General features: G+C 47.9%; 1 protein-coding gene across 1 annotated transcript; it reads left to right on the top strand.

The window, feature by feature from the left end:
- Positions 1-1,303: 1,303 nt before the first annotated feature.
- Positions 1,304-6,645, top strand: LOC123189472 (agmatine deiminase). The gene is made up of 10 exons (XM_044601900.1): positions 1,304-1,560; positions 4,459-4,572; positions 4,665-4,760; positions 4,834-4,918; positions 5,238-5,293; positions 5,389-5,467; positions 5,557-5,691; positions 5,788-6,023; positions 6,110-6,265; positions 6,379-6,645. The coding sequence occupies exons 1-10, from the start codon at positions 1,468-1,470 to the stop codon at positions 6,466-6,468; spliced, it is 1,140 nt and encodes a 379-aa protein (XP_044457835.1). The 5' UTR covers positions 1,304-1,467; the 3' UTR covers positions 6,469-6,645.
- The last annotated feature ends 5,875 nt before the right edge of the window (positions 6,646-12,520 follow it).

The following is a 12,520-nucleotide window of genomic DNA, read 5'->3' as shown; positions in this document are numbered from 1 at the left end:
TAAAATCCCTGCTTGGCTTTGCTGAAGTTGTTAGCGGTGACACTTGTAGGTGTCGTACCCCTCTTGGATGCGCTTCCAGGGCCATTCTCTGTGCCACTCTTTGAGCACTGGGGGAAACTCAGGTCCTGTTTCTTGGATTAGATGGCGGCAACGTCACGACATTGTTTCTCTTCATGAAGGTGTTGTCTTGTTTGCTCGTGGCGTATCCGGTGATGGTCATTGAGAGGGGCATCGTTCTGGTTCGGGTTGTTTCTCTTGCCTGCGGTAGTTTAACACCATGTTATATATTTTGTTTTGTGCCGAACATCTCATGTCTCTCTGCTCTGGGCACCATGTTTACGCCATTTTGGTTCTGTCATGTGATGTAACCCCCTACTCCTTATTCTCATTCTAACTTCTTCTATCAATGAAATGATACGCAAACTTTCAGTATTTGAAAAAAAAATATGCGAAGAAGGCCTTTAGTTTTTTTTAAATATCATAATCCCCACAAACAACATTACCATAATACAGTATATGAATTTCGAGTTTGCTAACCACATATCCCAAGCGTTACCGTAGTACAGTATAGTTGGTACACTTCCTGATATTATTTTAGGAAATTATACAATTCTTGTGTGTTTGGCGAAACCATAAAAAATGCGGTAACCACTCCCGTGCATTAAAAATATAAAAAGATGTTGTATTGTATGGTTAAAAGGATAGTGATATTCTTCGTCTATCAAAGTTCAAGTTCTAGACTTGACACAGATGTTTGTATTTTTCTAGATTTATTATTCCAGACGATTCAGCTATGCGCGTTCAGTGGAAGGAGACCCTTTCGTTCGGTTACGAATGCGTCATTGGTGACTTTGTCAATATCAAAATGATGTGCCGGATCAACCTCTCGAATGTGCTTGTCGAGGTAAGGTATGCTTACGTGCATTCATTGGTGTAAGTGTATGCATCTGTAATATGTAAAACAAGTTCTCCGAAAAAAAAATATGTTAAACAAGTAAATCATGGAGCGCTCAAAATGGTACTCCGAGTCACGCAGCACCACCGACGGCGGGCTCACAAGGTGCCTATCCTGGGCCCGGCGCTCCAGCGCCCCAACAAAAAAATGCGCTCGGGATTCCGGGGAATCTTTGCATTCCCAGGCCCCGGCCGGTAGCGGCGGGCCCACGCATCAGTAACCGCTGGTCACTTGGGCACCGCGCGGCGCAAAGCCGGTGACGTGGGCCCAGCCCTTGGCAGCAGGAGCACACGCCCCTGGACCCGCCCGCCTCACGATCTTTCTCACCCCCACCCCTCCCTTTCCCCCTCCCTGTACATAAAGCAGCCGTCGCGTCGAGGCTCGGGAGGCTCTCCTCCTCAGCACCAGCAGTGTTCCATTCCATTCTCCGTCCTCAGATCAGCGCAGCGGAGGATCAAACCAATCCATCTAGGTTTGGCGAGCGCCGAGCCGAGGGGAGGGGACGGAGGAGGATGGTGAAGGCCATGGCGGGGTGCCCGGCCAAGATGGGCTTCCGGATGCCCGCCGAGTGGGAGCCGCACGAGCAGTGCTGGATGGGCTGGCCGGTACGTACGCGTCCTCCTCCTCTCCCTCTCGCCTCTCCCGTCGTGCCGTTCTTCGTCCTCATCCGACTTTTTTCGCTCGCTCGCCACGCGAGATTCCGATCGAATTTGTTAAGTCGTAGTGGTTCTGGTTAGAGAAATGTTTCGTTGTCTGGCCCGCGCAGCCGCAGCCGCAGCCGCTCGGTGGCCCGGCGAGGTTTGTCCGGCATGGCGGCAGCTTATCCCTGCGCTTGTGCGTAGCTTCTGCTGTTCGTCCCTGACGGCGCCGTCCCTCCCCGTGCACATGTTTGCGTACCAACCGAGATTTGTCCCCGCGTGACGTTGTTGAATTGATCAAGCAAAGAACAAAGAAATGCTACCTGACAAACAAATATGCCTGCCCACTTATTACTAGCACCCGTTTGTCATTTCTCTAGATGACCTGTTTGTCATATTGGTCGCTGACATGTGGGTCCCGTGTCACAATGTGAGCGAGCCAAAGAGTGGCCTGCTTTATTTGAACCAATTACGTGCGCTTGGCAGCAGCTGCCAAAGTTGAATCATTGGATCCCCTGTCAAGATTCCTTCTCCATTCTCCAGTGGAATCTTGGAACCGGGTCAGTGCTCTACCTGTATAGTGTATACTACCTCCTCTGTTTCAAAATAGATGACTCAATTTTATACAAAGTTAGTATAAAGTTGGGTTATCTATTTTAAAACGGAGGGAGTATGTTTTATTTGCACTCAACCACCAACTCCAACTGCATGTGCATCCATTCTCATTCGGTGGTAGATAAACTATTCCAATGAAACATGTTCTCCTTCAGAATAGAATAGACAGTGGCGAGGTATATATATTTGTTTCTGAAGTTTTTTTACCCCGCATGAAAGTGCTCTATTACCTACCGAAAATAAACAAAAGATATATGAATGCATAGCACTAGAGACTAGACATGACCACAATTCCTCTTCTCCCCCTTGTTGTCTATGATTTTCTGCCGCGCAATTCTACAGCTGTGTGTGTGTCACTGTTCGAGCCATGTAGCACAGGACCTAAAAGAACGTCGTCTCAATATCTAATCCCGTGATGTCTTATCTCTGTGTAATTTGTAGTATGTTGATGTAACTTTTCCTTTCCTTCTCATTCTATGTTGCCGATTTACTATTACTCCCTCCCTGAAAGCTGTCGTCTTAGACATACATAAAGTCATATTTTCATTATTTTACTGTCATTATCTTAAAAACTATCTGGATTACAAACCTTCAGAACCATATGTGAAATTTTGACTTCAAAAGTATTTCCACAATATGTAATTTTTGTAGGGTTTTAAAAGCCCTAAAATCTAAAAAGTGGCCGCGCACTAATTGACGAGAACGAGCGGACAGGCTACCTAGCCATGCATGAATTTGTTTTTTTGTCTGCTAGTGCATGTTGTTATCAGCATTTAATGAGTTCACACTAGTTAATCTGATTTGAAAGAAACAGCTTCATGTACAATTATTTTGGTTTTCCGAATTTTTAAAAAGTCATATCTTTCAAACCGCGCGTCGGAATTCAGATCCGTCTTCACTGTTGAATTCTTTACGACGAGATATTTGAAACTAGATCTCGCATGAGTATGTTTTGATGAAATTTTTTTGATGCCAACTTTCGCGCTATATTGTGCAACTTCAGTACTGCTTTGTGCGACTTTAGTACTGCATGGTGCAATTTTTCAAACCCAATTTTTTGGAGCTGCATCCACAGTAGTTGTATTGCACACATAGTAGTCCTACTTGGCACATGCACGGCCACAGAGTTACACAATCTGGTCCGTATAGTCGCATATGAATTGTCATAGCTTGTAATGTAGTCTAGTTGCACACATTGATATTAAGTTGGCATGTAACGTAGTCTAGTTGCACACACATTGATGTTTAGTTAGCAGGACACTAGTTGCACACACATATGCTCAGTTGGCTTGTAATTTAGTCTAGTTGCACACGTATTGATGTTTAGTTGGCAGGACACTAGCTGCACATACATATGCGCAATTGACGTGTCAATGTAGTCTAGTTGCACACAAATTGATATCTAGTTGGCAGGACTAGTTACACACATATATGCTCAGTTGGCGTGACAATGTAGTCTGGTTGCACATGCATTGATGTTTAGTTGGCAGGACTATTGGCACACACATATACTCAGTTGGCGCGGCAATGTAGTCTAGTTGCACACGCATTGATGTTTAATTGGCAGAAGGACTATTGGCACACGCATATGCTTAGTTGGCGCGGCATGTACTCTAGTTGCACACACATTGATATTTAGTTGGCAGGAAGACTAGTTCGTCGAAACATCCCCATATGGGATCTACTTTTAAGAGCACGTCGCTAGGGTTCCAATGGTGAAAACCGATCTTAATTCCGAAGTGCGATCTAAAAATTATGACTTTTTAAAAATTTGAAAACCCAAAATAAATGCGTTCATATCTATTCACATGTTTGCTTTTGTAGTACAGTACGTGATACTTTTTCTAAATAGAATTGCTTTATCAATTGGAAGGGACAAATTATTACTTTTTATGAATTAGGGACTAAAATTATCTGTTTTGGACCGGCCGCTCGGAACGACTAGCGAGCAGCCGGCCGCTCGCTAGATCGGTCCTTTAAAAGCATGCAGCGACTGAAATTAGTGGCCAGGTCGTGTGAATGACAAGTTGCGACTGAATAATGATATTTGCTTGAAGTATTCTCACTGTTGTCATTGAGTATTATCACTGTTGACGACGTTTCATTCATTTTAAGCATAGTAGATCATCGTGTTAATTCTTTGAAAGAACTTTTGAGTTTCCTTTTATTATTGTGTATCCTCTTCAGCATACGCCCTGAACAATTTGAAGTGCATCATCATAATAAACATGCCACTTCTTTGAATCTTAGGAGCGTCCAGACAACTGGCGGGAGCATGCTGAGCCAGCTCGAAAAACATTTGAGAGAACTGCAATTGCCATTTCAAAGTTTGAGCCTGTCACAATTTGTGCAAGTGCCAAACAGGTGATACGCTTCACATGAACTATGCTGTAAACTGCTGCATGATCATGTGCAACACAATGGTATTCAGTTTCGATTTTTTTTTCCATTGGCAGTATCCTCGTGTCCACGAGCTGATGGAACACCAACCGAACATCAGGGTGGTCGAGATGAGCATGAACGATTCCTGGTTCCGTGATACTGGTCCCACTGTGCGTAACTTATTTTTTCTCATATCCCTTTTTACTATTCTGATTTCATGGCTAACATTATCCTGGTTTTTAGTTTATTACCCGTGAAGGCGGATCAGATATAGGACTAGCAGAGCAAACAATAGCAGGGATTGACTGGGAATTTAACGCATGGGGAGGTATGTTGTTTTAAATTAAAGTATGTATACTTTTTTCAGTGCTTTCTCAGTTGCTATTTATTTTCGTCTAGTTTAACTCTTTCTTTGATAATTATTTGTGTTCATGCAAAAGCGCAGTTATAAATTCATGCCAATATCTTAGTAGGAACTTGCGAACGGTTCCATATTTTTTATAAATGCTATAGATGGCCTGGTTTGCACTAGCAAAGCATAGAAGCACTAGTATTTTCTGAGCAAGAATTTTATTACTTCTCAAGTCAATGTCTAATCACCTTCTCCACATGATAATTTAGTAAGTTCCGCTCCTGTTGGCCTGCAGGACTCGGTGGTGGTTGCTTTGATGATTGGAGTCTTGACAGAAGCATTGCCAAGAAGGTAAAGAGTGATGTCCTACTCTAAAACAAACTTGTATCTTTTGTTAGTTTCTTCCTGCTCTTAAATTTCTTCCAATTTTTGCCACTAATTTTCAGATAGTCGAGATTGAGAGGATCCCTAGGTTTGCACACACAATGGTTCTCGAGGGTGGAAGCATTCATGTAGATGGAGAAGGTGCTTGATCTGTCATATCGCTGTTGCTGAACAAAATGGTTTCAGTCTGTCTGGTGTTTTGCTAACGATTCTGTCACATTTTGCAAAAGGTACATGCATTACAACAGAAGAATGCTTGTTGAATCCTAACAGGAACCCTCACATGACTAAACTGGAGATAGAGAATGAGCTGAAAGATTTTCTTGGGGTCACGAAGATCATTTGGATACCTCTGGGACTACACGGTAAGTATGAAAAGTATTTTGTCACTTTAAAGGGTTCTGTTCCTCACTTTGAGAATCATATTTTTACTGTAAAATAACGTTGTATTGATTTTCTAGGTGATGAGGATACAAATGGCCATGTTGACAATTTATGCTGTTTCATCAAACCCGGTGTGATTCTCTTGTCATGGACCGATGACGAGAACGATCCGCAGTACGAGATATCGGTGAAGGCACTATCAGCTCTCACTCAGGCGGTTGATGCAAAGGGGCGGCAGATAGAGGTGGTGAAGATCCACGTGCCAGGGCCTCTGTACATCACGAAGGAAGAGGGGGAAGGTGTTCTTGCAACGGTCAGTATTGCAGCTACGCTTCATGGGTCCTTTGCGACGTTGATTTCAACCATTTCTAACATGGGCCAGTGTGTGATTGTTTTCAGGGGCATGCTGTACCGAGGGTACCAGGCAAGAGATTGGCCGCCTCGTACGTGAACTTCTACCCGGCGAACGGCGGGATCATAGCACCAGCCTTCGGCGATAAGAAGCGGGACGAGGAAGCGCGCGAGGTTCTCCAGAAGGCGTTTCCTGATCATGAGGTTAGCCATACTACTCCTTTCGCCTGAAAATTCAGGCATCCGTGTTGTTAAAAGAAGAGGCAGATTGAGGTTAGATGACTGAACTGAAGGGGCCCGTGAACTGTTGGGTGCAGGTTGTGATGGTGGAAGGCGCAAGGGAGATCGTGCTGGGAGGTGGGAACATACACTGCATCACGCAGCAGCAGCCGGTGCGCCCGTCATAGATGAACGGCGAGGAAAGGCGACCAAGCCCTGCATTGGGGTGATGATTCAACCATATTGGTTACGCCCGCAGCATATCGGTTGTACTCTGAAACTGCGTCGCGGGCCAATGGATGCATCTCATTTGGAGATTACTGAATAATATTGTGCTGTAGGTGTATTCAGAGTTTCAGGCTGTACCTTCCGCATTTGCATTCGCATTCCTGGATTTTTTTTCCTGCTTGCCCTATGGGAAAGGATTAAATTCAGTCGGCCAATGCCACGCTTCGCGTCGGTCGCCTCCCTTCCTAGCCGTGCACTGCACGACAACCACACACACTACCATACCCCATCGCCCTCTTCCTCTTTTCCCCATGCAGGATCAATACCGACATCCTGGCTCTTTTATACGTACTTGCGTGCACCATCTGATGCCTACCATCTCAGCGCAGCCCCACCACCATTATAGCCAACCATGGGTGTCGCACAAGGGCGAGCGCTGCTGCGTGGTTGGTCTTGCAAAACCCGCCACTGATGCTGCAAGTGCGTGCATGGGGTCATTGCTGTTATGAAGTGAGCCTATATTCCATCGGGCCAACAGGCCAGCACATATACATGAAGGGAAATAAGCAAAGAAGCCCCTATACAATATGATAACTACACACACAGCACAACCCTGTTCTAACACCCCCCCTCAAACTCAAGGGGGATCTTGGACACCGAGTTTGGACAGGAAAAAGCTGTGTTAGGACCGTGTCTGAGCTTTCGTCAGAAAATCAGCAAGCTGAAGCTCCGAGGGCACATACTGAGGGGCCACAATTCTGTCTTGCACCTGAGAACGAGTGTAGGAGGCATCAACACCGATGTGCTTGATGAGCTCATGCTTAACAGGATCACGGGCAATGCTGAGTGCCCCAGTGCTGTCGGAGAGCAGAGGGGTCGGTGTAGCAGTGGAAACACCAAAATCCTGAAGAAGCCATCGTAGCCAAGTAATTTCTGCAGTCACGGACGCCATAGCTCGCAGCTCAGCCTCAGCACTGGAGCGAGATACAGCATTCTGCTTCTTGGTCTTCCAGGCAATCAGGGAGGAGCCAAGAAAAACACAATAGGCAGAGAGAGAGCGGCGATCAGTGGGATCGCTGGCCCAGGTAGCATCACAGTAGGCCTGAAGCTGAAGAGAGCTGGAGCGAGGGAAGAATAAGCGACGAGTCACGGTACCACGAAGGTAACGAAGAACACGAAGAAGGTGACTGTAGTGAAGTTGAGTGGGAGCAGAGACAAACTGACTTAGAATGTGCACAGCATAAGAAATGTCAGGACGAGTGATGCCTAGATAGACAAGGCTCCCAACAAGATGGCGGTAGCGTGTGGGATCTGCAAGGGGTTCACCCTCACCAGGACGAAGATGGAGACCAAACTCCATAGGAGTGTCAACCGTGCGCTGATCAGTGAGGCAGGCACGAGTGAGAAGATCTTGGATGTACTTCTCTTGAGAGAGATAAATACCCTCAGGGGAAGAAATGATCTCAAGTCCAAGAAAGTAGCGAAGAGAACCCAAATCAGTCATCAAGAATTGCTCATGTAGACGTTTCTTCACAAAATCAATGAATTGGTGGTCAGCCCCTGTGATAATCATGTCATCAACATAGAGTAGTAAAAGGGTGCGACCGCGAGGAGAAGTGTGAATAAACAGAGCAGGATCATGAACACTAGCAGAGAACCCGATCCTTGTGATGACGGCGGAGAAACGCTCAAACCAGGTACGAGGAGCTTGTTTCAGCCCGTAAAGAGCGCGCCGAAGGCGACAGACAGTGCCATCAGAGACAGTATAGCCAGGAGGCGGCTGCATATAGACCACTTCCCGCAGCTCACCATTCAAGAAGGCATTCTTGACATCTAATTGAGAGATGGACCACTGCCGAACAGCAGCAACAGCCAAAAGAGTGCGAACAGTGGTCATGTGAGCAACAGGAGCAAAAGTCTCATCATAGTCACGACCATACTCCTGCTGGAAGCCACGCGCAACAAGACGAGCTTTGTAGCGCACGAGAGAACCATCTGAATGTGTCTTAACCTTGTAGACCCATTTGCAAGTGATGGGTCTAACGCCTGTAGGCAGGGGTACAAGGTCCCAAGTGCCTGTGCGCTCAAGAGCATGAATTTCCTCTGCCATAGCATGCTGCCATTCAGAATGAGCAGCAGCCTCACGATATGTAGACGGCTCAACAAGAGTGGTAGCAGCAGCAACATAGTACGCAGGAGGCTGGAGAGTGTGGCGATCACGCAGATTATACCGAGGAGCAGGAGGGGTAGGTGGTTCTGAAGGAATGGGACCCAACAGGGAAGGAGTGGAAGTGGAAGTGGGCGCATCCGAGGGAGAAGGGTGCCGAGCACGACGGGAGTAGACAAAAGGAAGCGGAGAGAGAGGGGAAGTGGAAGGTGGCGCATCAGAGGGAGAAGGGTGTTGAGCACGACGGGAGTAGGTAAAAGGAAAAGGAGAGAGAGTGGATGGCTCAACCCGAGTAGGAGAGTCAGGAATAGAAACCTCATCCTGTGTAAGCTGAAGCTCATGAGCAGACACAGGTGAAAGGCTAGGAGTGGACCTACCAGGTGACGATAAAGGTGAAGAATCAGGTAGAGTCAAAAAAGAGAGAGGCTCGACTAACGACTCGGTTGTGGCAGTAGAAGAATGACGAGGGTAGAAGGAGCGAGACTCATCAAAAGTGACATCTTTGGAGATTCTCAGTCTTCGAGCAATAGGGTCCCAGCAACGGTAACCTTTGTGCTCCAAACTGTAGCCAAGGAAAACACATTCAACAGATTGAGCAGTCAATTTGGTGCGTTCATGAGGGTGGAGAAGAACAAAACAGGCACAACCAAACAGGCGTAGACCACTATAATCAGCTGGACCATCACCTAGATGATCAACTGGTATCCCTCCCTGAAGAGCAACAGAAGGCTGAATATTAATGAGATAAACAGCGGTAGAGACAGCCTCAGCCCAAAAGTGCGGGGGAACAGCAGAAGATAAAAGAAGAGCCCGAGCAGTCTCAAGGACGTGACGATGTTTGCGTTCAGCCACCCCATTTTGAGCGTGTGCACCAGGACAGGAATACTGAGGAAGGGTACCCTGTTCAGCAAGGAAACCACGAAGCGCACGAGATAAGTACTCGCCAGCCGAATCAGCACGAAAAACTCGAACAGAGGAATCATACTGAGTGCGAACCATGGTAGCAAACGACTTGTAAATTTGAAGCACTTGACTACGAGATGACATAAAGTAGATCCAAGTGTGGCGAGAAAAATCATCAATGAAAATTATATAATATTTGTGACCCCCTTTCGAAACAAAGGGGGCAGGACCCCATACATCAGAGTGAACAAGTTCAAAAGGTCGTTGAGAAACAGAATTACTAGAGGGATATGGAAGTTGTATCTGCTTGCCAAGCTTACAACCCATACAAGTTAGTGAACTATCACCAGATACAGACCCTAGAACACCACTCCTAACCAAAGAAGACAAGCGGGAGCCACAAATGTGACCCAATCGATGATGCCACTGAGCGAAGGATGTGGTGGAGGTGGCAGCTGAAGCAAAAGGGGTGGTGATGTCCGACTGGCTAGAGGACGCAGCGGAAGGAAGGCGCAGCCAATCGAGCTCCCAAAGGCGCTGAGAGTCATGGCGCCGAGGACCGATCCCAACCAGAGTCCCCGTACGACGATCCTGAACACAACAAGAGTCAGAATCCAGAATAACACGACAACCCAAGTCAGTAAGTTGACCAGCAGATAGAAGTTGCATAGTCAGTTTAGGAACATGAGAAACGGCAGGGACATGAAAAGAAGACGTGGAAAGAGTCCCTCTTGCGGCAACAGAAAGAGAAGTGCCATCTGCAGTCTGAACTGTAAGAGGAGAAGGCACGGAATTGACAGCACAAAGATGATCTCTGTGTGGTGTCATGTGGAAGGAGGCCCCAGAATCAAGAATCCAGGGCAAAGATGTACCTGACGAAGAGTGCGGTGGTGGACCAGACGTCTGACCAGCAGAACCAGCAGAACCTGAGGATGGTGCAGAAGCAGTAAGGCGGCGCAGCAAGGTGAGCATCTCCTGGTGAACCTTCTCAAGGGAGCCCTCACGAGAATTAGAGGAGCCTCCCGAGTCCTTTTGAGGACGGCCACCACGGCGACCCTGTTTCCTCCTCTTGATGCACTCCGTGATCATGTGACCATCCTGCTTGCAGTAGTTGCAGAAAGCACTAGTGGAGGTTGCTGCCACCTGTGTAGAAGAGGGCACACCAGGCAGCGGTGGTGGAACGCGGGCAGCCAGGACTGCTGAAGAGGATGGCAATAAGCCCGTGCTCCGTAGGCGCACCTCCTCAGATCGCACCTCAGCAAGGGCCTCCAGAGTAGAGAGCCGAGGATGGCGTGCCAATAGCTGAGCACGACTCTGCTCGAACTCCGGCCGGAGGCGAGTGAGGAAGTCGTAGAGGCGACGAACCTCCAGCTTAGCTTGTTGCCGCACACAACACTGACATCTGCGACAAACATCAGCTCCCAGAGAGTCCAATTGGCGCCACACCGCCGACATCTCCTTGTAGAAATCATCCACAGTAGCATCTCCCTGTTGTAGTTGTTGCTCTTGACGAACAACAGAGAGATACATGGCATCCCCTGTAGACTCATAGCGATGGCGAAGGTGCTCCCACATCTGATATGCAGTGGTAAGGGCCACCACATCCATGGTGAGATCAACATCCATGCTGTTCACCAAGATAGAAGAGGCTCGAGCATCATCATTTGTCCATTGCTTGTATAAGTGGAGTTGATTCTGATACTCTTCAGTGGCCTCTTCAAAAGCATCTAGCATCTCACGTTGCTTGGTTTCATCGGCATCAACAGGGAAGGCCAACTCAGCTGGAGGAGTGGGCAGCAGGGGACAAGGCAGAGCACCAGAGAGGTGCTCCCAGACCAGCTGGCCCCTCATGTGCAGCTTCATGTGCTGCACCCAGTCCCTGTAGTTCTGTCCGTTGAAGATAACAGGACATCGTGGGACTGGGACAGCACCGGTGGTGGTGGAGGGCGCCATTGCAGCAGAGCAGCAACAGCAGCTCGTTGAAGACCAGCAGCAGCAGGAGGCACAGCTTGATGGCAGCAGTAGACCAGGAGGAGAAGAGCAGCAGCAGCCGCACTTTGAAGAGCAGCAGCAACAGCTCGTTGAAGAAGAGCAGCAGCAGCAGCTCGTTGAAGAAGAGCAGCAGCAGTAGCAGAGAAGAGGAGCAGCAGCAACAACAGCTCATTGAAGGGCAGCAGCAGCACGTTGAGGCGGCGGCGCCGGCCGGGAAGGACGGCGGCAGCAGCGGCCTGGAACGGCGGCGGCCTGGACCAGCAGGCGGCAGCAGCTACCAGGAAGAAGAGGGGAGAGGCTCGATGAAGAGAGGAGCGGCGGCCGGCGGCGGCGGCGACGACCAGAGGCGGCGGTGGCGGCTGGGGAACCTAACCCTAGCTCTTATACCATGTTATGAAGTGAGCCTATATTCCATCGGGCCAACAGGCCAGCACATATACATGAAGGGAAATAAGCAAAGAAGCCCCTATACAATATGATAACTACACACACAGCACAACCCTGTTCTAACAATTGCAAGCCTGGGCTCTGCTGCTGCAGCTTGCCCACGACTCTGCAAGCTGCAGACGAGTGCAAGCATTTCGTAGCGTAGCAGGTGGTGCTGCAAACTGTTGCAAGGGTACGAGCGGTGCTGCACTACAGGCTGCTGAAAGCAGGTCTTCTTTTCCCGGTTACGAAGTGTTGTGGTTGAGATTCTATATTCTCATCTAACTCCACATCATTTGATTTTAGGCGGAGATTTGTATGGGTTTTTTCCCTTTTTCTTTTTGGTTAATCAAATAGTATACGTGTTAGATGACACTTGGCAAATCCGTAGTTTCTAAACCCTGTCACTTTAAAAACAGTGACCACAGCTGATACCATGCAAGAACATGGGAGGGGAAAGAAGGTGCATAAGTCCAGGCCGCTGAAAGCGCTACCAAACGCATAGAAGCCTCCCCTAGAAATAG

Source organism: Triticum aestivum, chromosome 2A, assembly GCF_018294505.1.
Source record: "Triticum aestivum cultivar Chinese Spring chromosome 2A, IWGSC CS RefSeq v2.1, whole genome shotgun sequence".
In the NCBI taxonomy this organism is placed as follows: domain Eukaryota; kingdom Viridiplantae; phylum Streptophyta; class Magnoliopsida; order Poales; family Poaceae; genus Triticum; species Triticum aestivum.
Note: the sequence above shows the minus strand (reverse complement) of the source record. Positions and strands in the feature narration are given on the sequence as shown.

Excerpts from the sequence above, each read along its gene's own strand:
- LOC123189472 (XM_044601900.1), top strand. The coding sequence starts at position 1,468 with ATGGTGAAGGCCATGGCGGGGTGCCCGGCCAAGATGGGCTTCCGGATG. Across the intron at positions 5,294-5,388 it reads ACAGAAGCATTGCCAAGAAG|ATAGTCGAGATTGAGAGGAT; the intron begins GTAAAGAGTGAT and ends ACTAATTTTCAG. Across the intron at positions 6,266-6,378 it reads AGGCGTTTCCTGATCATGAG|GTTGTGATGGTGGAAGGCGC; the intron begins GTTAGCCATACT and ends TGTTGGGTGCAG.